Genomic DNA, 7,114 nt, shown 5'->3' on the forward strand with positions numbered 1-7,114 from the left:
AGGCAGCAAAGCAGCCCCAAACCATGATGCTCCCTCCGCCATGTTTTACAGTGGGGATGAAGTTTTGATGTTGGTGTGCTGTGCCTTTTTTTCTCCACACATAGTGTTGTGTGTTCTTCCCAAACAACTCAATCTTGGTTTCATCTGTCCACAGTATATTTTGCCAGTAGTGCTGTGGAACATCCAGGTGCTCTTTTGCAAACTTCAAACGTGCTGCAATCTTCTTTTTGGACAGCAATGGCTTCCTCCGTGGTGTCCTCCCATGTACTCCATTCTTGTTTAATGTTTTCCTTATTGTAGATGTGTCAACAAAAATGTTAGCATGTGCCAGAGATTTCTGTAGGTCTTTAGCTGACACTCTGGGATTCTTCTTTACCTCATGCAGCATTCTGCGCTGTGCTCTTGCAGTCATTTTTACAGGACAACCATGCCTAGGGAGAGTAGCAACAGTGCTAAACTTTCTCCATTTGTAGACAGTCTGTCTTACCGTGGACACATGATCATCAAGGCTTTTGGAGATACTTTTGTAACCCTTTCCAGCTTCATGCAAGTCAGCAATTCTTGATCGTAGGTCTTCTGAGAGCTCTTTTCTGCGAGGCATGGTTCACATTAGACAGTGCTTCTTGAAACCAGTAAACCCAAAAAAGGTGTGTGTTTTTTAAGGGCAGGACAGCTGTCAGCAACACATCCAATATCATCACACTGATTGGAGTCAAGGTTGGCTAACTCCTGGCTCCAATTAGCTCTGGGAGAAGTCATTAAGCTAGGGCCTCACATACTTTTTCCTCCCTGCACTGTGAATGTTTACATGTTATGTGCAATTAAACCATGGCAACATCTGATGTTTGTGTAGTATTATGTTCAGCAGACTGTGTTCTTCTATTGTTGTGACTTAGATGATGTTCAGAGCACATTTTATGCACAATTCATGCAAAACTCCACGTAATCCCAAGGGGTTCACATACTTTTTCTTGCAACTGTATACTTTACCAACCAATAACTATATACTTATAACAAATACGTGCAAAAACAAACCAAGATTCAAAAGTAACACGTGAATCGTGAGATCACTCTGCGTACTCCATAAATAAATAAATATAAATAAATGTGACAAACAGTGTACACTCATACATAAAAAATAAATTAATAAATAAATAAATCAACCCAAAAAAATAATAATAAAAAAAAAAAAAAAATTAATTAATGAATCAAAAAAATGTGAACACTCCGTGAACACTTCTATAGGGCAAAAATGCATACAATTACCCTCACAAGAGTAATATCAAGCCTTAACAGAGAACACTCTGGTGTTGTAGTTACTTCTCAGACTCCTACTGCAGAATGCTGTGTATGGAGTTCCAATCCTTAAGGAAAGCCCTTATGACTCCATGCAAATAGAGAGAAAGACCCATGTAGCACAGTATAGTAGGTCCCAATGATGGATTAAATGATGAGGACTCCAACTGATGTCTCAGCCACAGGACTCGGAAAGTGTCCAGCAGCCCAATCTCCCACTGCAGGAGTCAACTAACAACTAACAAGACCATTGCCTTGGGCAATCCTATATTTTAGAGCAGTGGTCTCCAAACTACTGCCCAGGGGCTGGATGTGGCCCTTTGCTTGCCCTTATCTGGCCCTTGGAGCACTTTTCCACCCACTGACACCAATGATGGGGCACCATTCCTCCTACTGACACTATCAATTGGGCACTATTCTTCTCATTGATATTAGCAATGGGACACTATTCCTCCCATTAAAACCAGTAATGGGGCTCTGATGTCGGGGCATTTTCTACTCCCACTGGCCACACTCCGGCCGTCCTAAAGCCTGAAGGTCAGTAAACTGGCCCTTTGCTTGGAAAGTTTGGAGACCCCTGTTTTCGAGTAAAGCTGGCTATATCGTAGAATTTAAGTAAAAATTTTAAGAACATTTGCTCAATTTTCTAATTGTTAGTGGGGTCAAATTGAAGTTCAAGCAAATTTTTTTCTCAAGAAAACAAATGTCTAACAGTGTGCGTGGCTTTCATTTAGTAAAGACTATTCATTGCAAAACTGAATGTTAAAAGCAAACACAATTTTTTATGAGTTTTCTTATACATTTCAATTCAGAAATCTACCAGGGTATAGGCAGCTTTACTCTAGTCAGAATCTAACCTATACAAAGCTCTTAAACATCCCTGCTTCCTGAAAATGTCCTTGATAGTTTCCAGATGATCTTTGAGTACAGTCCCAGCACCCAACTTGCCCTCAACTGGGTTACAGACACTTTCTTGTTTTTTTATATCCAAGACTTTTTCCAAAATGTCCCTTTTTCTCTGAGATTTATGTTTAAATGCTGCTTAGTGCTCTCCTACCCTTAAAGGTCCACCATAGCAAAACATATTGTATTCTGATGACTGTATGGAGTTAAAGAATAAGTTCACCTTTCCACAAAAAAATAATAATTGCACATTTTTTAGTATATATTAATTTTTGTGTTAGGAGCCTGTAAAGCATTGCACCATTGATCAGCAGATTGCTAATGCCATGCAGGTTTCCTGCACACTCTCAATGTATCTGGTTGCTTGTACATCCCGATACTTATATAAGATAGTGCAGTGCTAAAAACTATATTACTGTAATAGAATCAATAAGATAATATAAATAAATAATCAATAGAATGTATGGGTCAAGCGAAAACCATAAATGATCATCATAGTATAATTTTTAAAATATGAAATATTAAAATAAAAGTCCATAAATAAATTCAAATTCAAGGATCATGTGTGGGCACCACGGTGACGCAGTTAATCCTGGTGGTATATCAGTCATCAAACATCATAACGTATTTTGCATTTTCCACCTGCAGCTTGTCCATCTCTGATAGTCTATGCCGCCATATGCACGGACCTGTGACTATACTGGACTATCAGGACTCTGGCTTCTAGTATATGCCGCATAGGTCTGCAGAGGACTTTCATTATCACAGGTAACTTACTCATTCATTACCATCCAGGCATTTTCATATTGCATACTATCAACAGATAAAGAGTCTATACTCTTGTATACAGCCATTCAATGCATTGGACCAGACTGGTCATCTATCCATGCATGGGGACTCTCTAATTACCTTTTACAACATTAGATTATTTACTTTGGACTTAATAGGAATTCCATCATATATCCAATCTCTATAGGCATATACTGTAGGTCCCTAGTGGCAGTCCTTGGCCCTTTATTACGGTTTCTATATTTTTATTTTTAATAAAGGACTTGTCAAAGACTGTCTCCTGTCTTTTTTTACACTACACTTTTTTTTTGTGAATGGGTAGCAGTACCATGTACTGCATACTCATTTACATGGGGAGGGCAGGATCTGGGGGTCCCTCTTGTTAAAGGGGGCTTCCAGATTATGTTACGGCCCTGCCAGCAAACCCTTGAGAAGAAGGACGAGGCCCTTGTTCATATCAACATGGGGACAAGGTGCTTTGGGGGTATCCTCCGCCCTAAAGCACCCACCCATGTTTAGGGTATGTGGCCTGGTATGATTCAGGAGGGGGGTTGCTCGCTCGTCTCTCCCCTTTCCTGACCCCCCTTTCCTGACCGGGCTATATGCTCGGATAAGGGTCTGGTATGGATTTTAGGTGGGACCCCCATGCCATTTTTACAAAAAATTTTGGTGTGGGGGGGGGGTTCCCCTCAAAATTCATACCAGACTCCAAGGCCTGGTATGGATGGGAGGGTAGACTCCACTCCTTTTTTTAAAAAAATGTACTTGTCGGGTTGTGCCAACAATTCTTTTTACATTCATCTGTCAGTGGGGATCCTCACTGACAGGTGAAACATGAATGAATGTTTACCTACAAAAATACAGTGACTTAATAATATAACTCATACCGTATTTTAGTAACTGATGTGGTAAGATACTGCTCTGTATATTGTTTGTGTTCGAAGTTCAAGGTCGAACATTCTGTAGGTTCGGATGTTCGACCATTTACCTGAATGGGGGGCGGGGTGTTCGGCCCATTACTAGTGCTTACAATAGTCAGCTGTAGCTGAGCTTTCATTTTACCTTTACATAACTAGTTCACCTTTTTCGATGTGGCTGGAATGTCTAAAGAGTGAACCTTTCAAAACAAGCTCATGTCTTTTAGCCGGGGAGCTGCACGATCACTTTTACCTGTTCGGTCAGTGATACCCCCTCCCACTGCCCTCAATTAGTGGTTCTCCTGCTCCTCTAAGGAGATAACATCCACATACCCAAGCAATTCATCAAAAGAAATGGCTGTCAAGAATATGGATCTAGGCTGAGATCAGGGGCGGACTGACAACTCATGGGTCCCCCGAGCAATAGGGGATCATGGGGCCCCTGTGTCCTTGCCCAAACTCAAAAAAGTCTATGAAAAAGGTACCATGAGCATCTCATGGGGCCCCCTAATGACCCCGGGCCCTCGGGCAGTGCCCGAATTTCCAAATGGTCAGTCTGCCTCTGGCTGAGATATATATACTAGATTACTATTTGTCTTCTTTTCCTCCCTGTTAAAGGGATTTGATGTCCATTTTGACTTTCCTGGCAGTGTATGTCACTTGCACCCTATGGGGAAATTTATCCAGCAGATATTCTTGAACATTTTTTAAGGAAAGTTGTGAGCGCTATGAATGAAATAAAGCAGCCAAGCATCAAAAAAGGATACCAAAAAACCTTGCAAACACATAGAATATAAAGGATGCAGCGCTATATCACAACTATAATTATGCAAAAAACGTCCAAGATATATAGTGATTAAGTGACTAATGTGAACACAAATATTATGTCACAAGCAGAGTAACATGCAGTGCAAAATAGTCTTAGTGACAATCCCTCTCCTTCAAAAGTGCTTCTTCCATGCGGTGATAGTGAGAAGGGTAAGGCTGCGCACTCACCAGATGCACAGTGTAACTGCGCATTTAACGATGGACTTTTTACTGGATCCACTGGTAGCTCCTAAGGTCAGGTCAGGCCAGATATTCCTCCCCCCGCTGGATGTTGCTGACAATACACGGTCTCCCTTTTGGGTGGCTCTATAGGTGATAAGTGACTCACCTCAGGTTTTGCCTTATAAAAAGGCAAAACTAGCTTTTTGTCCTTATAGGACTGCTGGGATGATCCTCCTGCTTAGGATATTCCTGATGGCAAATGGAATGATTATGCTCAATCTCCTGATGGCAAATGGGATGATTATGCTTGATCAAGATCGAGCATAATCATCCCATTTGCCATCAGGAATATCCTAAGCAGGAGGATCATCCCAGCAGTCCATTCCAGGGTCTTGGCATTATATTATAACCAGGGGCGGACTGACAACTCATGGAGCCCCCGGGCAATAGGGGATCATGGGGACCCTGTGTCCTTGCCCAAACTCAAAAAAGCCTATGAAAAAGGTACCAGGGGCATCTCATGGGGCCCCCTACTGACCCCGGGCCCTCGGGCAGTGCCCTAGTTTCCAAATGGTCAGTCCACCCCTGATTATAACCAGTCAAAATGGCATTGATCAGCACTCTCATAGTTCATTGAGAACTATAAGTCTATTTGCATCAGTGGCACACAGAACTTGTAGTTTATTCATCTGCAGATCTCTCTGCCTGCACAGCCGCACCAATTTTAAATGTGACAGAGGCTGCAGGTGTTGGGAACCCTTGGCTCAGTGGATGAAGGTTGGGTGCTTAGGATCATGTCACATGTTACACCCAAAATATGCCTGTAGTATGTTCCTAAAAGTCAACCTAGCATTTAATTCCCGTTTTAAACATATCTGTAGAAAACTGCTAAAAATGAAATATAAATAATTAAAATATATAATAAAAAAATTAAATATAATATATATATATACTTTTTCTTCATCATGAATTCCTTGTACATTACCATTTCATACCCTATGTGTATCTTACAGGAGAAAAGCACATATATCTGGTGGCTTTAGTTAATCGTCTACATGCAATAAAATGTGTGAGGTTAATCAGACTCAGGTCACACAGATTCGTTTACTTGGGTTTCATGGCCTGGCCAAATTTAAAACTCTATTATTTATTGTAGTTCTTTTAACCTATCTTATCATACTCGGTGGAAACCTTTTAATTATCATTTTGGTAACAACTGTAGATCATCTTAAAATTCCAATGTTCTTCTTCCTCAAGCACTTGGCCACAGCAGATGTCCTACAGACCACCAGTGTTGTCCCGATGATGCTAGATATTATATTAATTGAGGAAGGAAGACTATCATTTGTTGGATGCATTACTCAGATGTATGCCCTTGGCATTTTTGGATTTGTGCAATGTATTCTGATTGCTGTTATGTCCTATGATAGATATTTGGCTGTTTGCAAACCATTGCATTATGCTTCACTTATGAACCCTAGAGTTTGCCTCCTGTTGGTTCTTGGAACCTGGATCTTAGTCACCCTACTAACATCAAGTGAAATAATGGTGATGGTTCAATTTAGCTTCTGTGGAATTAATTACATTGACCATTTTTTCTGTGATTTTGGACCAATTGTGGAGCTGTCCGCCTCAGACACATCCAGTTTGATGCTACAAGACTTTGTTAATGGTATATTCCTGTTATTTTGCCCTTTCACTTTCATAATCATAACCTACATGTACATTTTCTTTACCATCCTGAAGAAATCTTCTGCTTATGGTCGATTAAAGGCCTTTTCCACATGCAGCTCCCATCTAGCTACTGTCTGTGTTTATTATGGAACTTTGATCACCATATACATGGTACCAGGAGATGACAGCACAGCAAGCATGAACAAATATAGGTCTTTGCTGTACACTGTGGTGACACCACTGATGAATCCTATTATCTACAGCCTCAGGAACCAGGCGATCAGGAAAGCCTTGCTCAAATGTGTCACCAAACTCAAAACATACAGCTTTACATTTTGAGAATATACTTTTTGTTTCCATTTTCTTAATTTTTTATATATTTTATAGTGAATTCAGACATGGGCAAAAATCGAGATTCTGGTATTTTCAGTTAAGTGTAAAAAATGGAACAACCAGCGTTTTATTGCATTGAATCCAATGCATTTGTTTAGGTTGTAATAAATGAACAATCCGAAAAACAGAAATTCAATGTACATGTGCTGAAA

At 40.4% G+C, this 7,114-nt stretch overlaps 1 protein-coding gene across 1 annotated transcript; it reads left to right on the top strand.

Moving 5' to 3' along the window:
* Positions 1-5,960: 5,960 nt before the first annotated feature.
* Positions 5,961-6,908, top strand: LOC149452538 (olfactory receptor 1f45-like). Its single transcript, XM_089689254.1, has one exon. It carries the CDS (start codon positions 5,961-5,963, stop codon positions 6,906-6,908), a length of 948 nt encoding a protein of 315 aa, XP_089545380.1.
* The last annotated feature ends 206 nt before the right edge of the window (positions 6,909-7,114 follow it).

This window comes from Staurois parvus, unplaced genomic scaffold, assembly GCF_062004578.1.
Source record: "Staurois parvus isolate SC_StPar_1 unplaced genomic scaffold, SC_StPar_1.0 ptg000470l, whole genome shotgun sequence".
NCBI lineage: Eukaryota > Metazoa > Chordata > Amphibia > Anura > Ranidae > Staurois > Staurois parvus.

Coding starts and splice junctions, on each gene's coding strand:
- LOC149452538 (XM_089689254.1), top strand. CDS start 5,961: ATGTGTGAGGTTAATCAGACTCAGGTCACACAGATTCGTTTACTTGGG.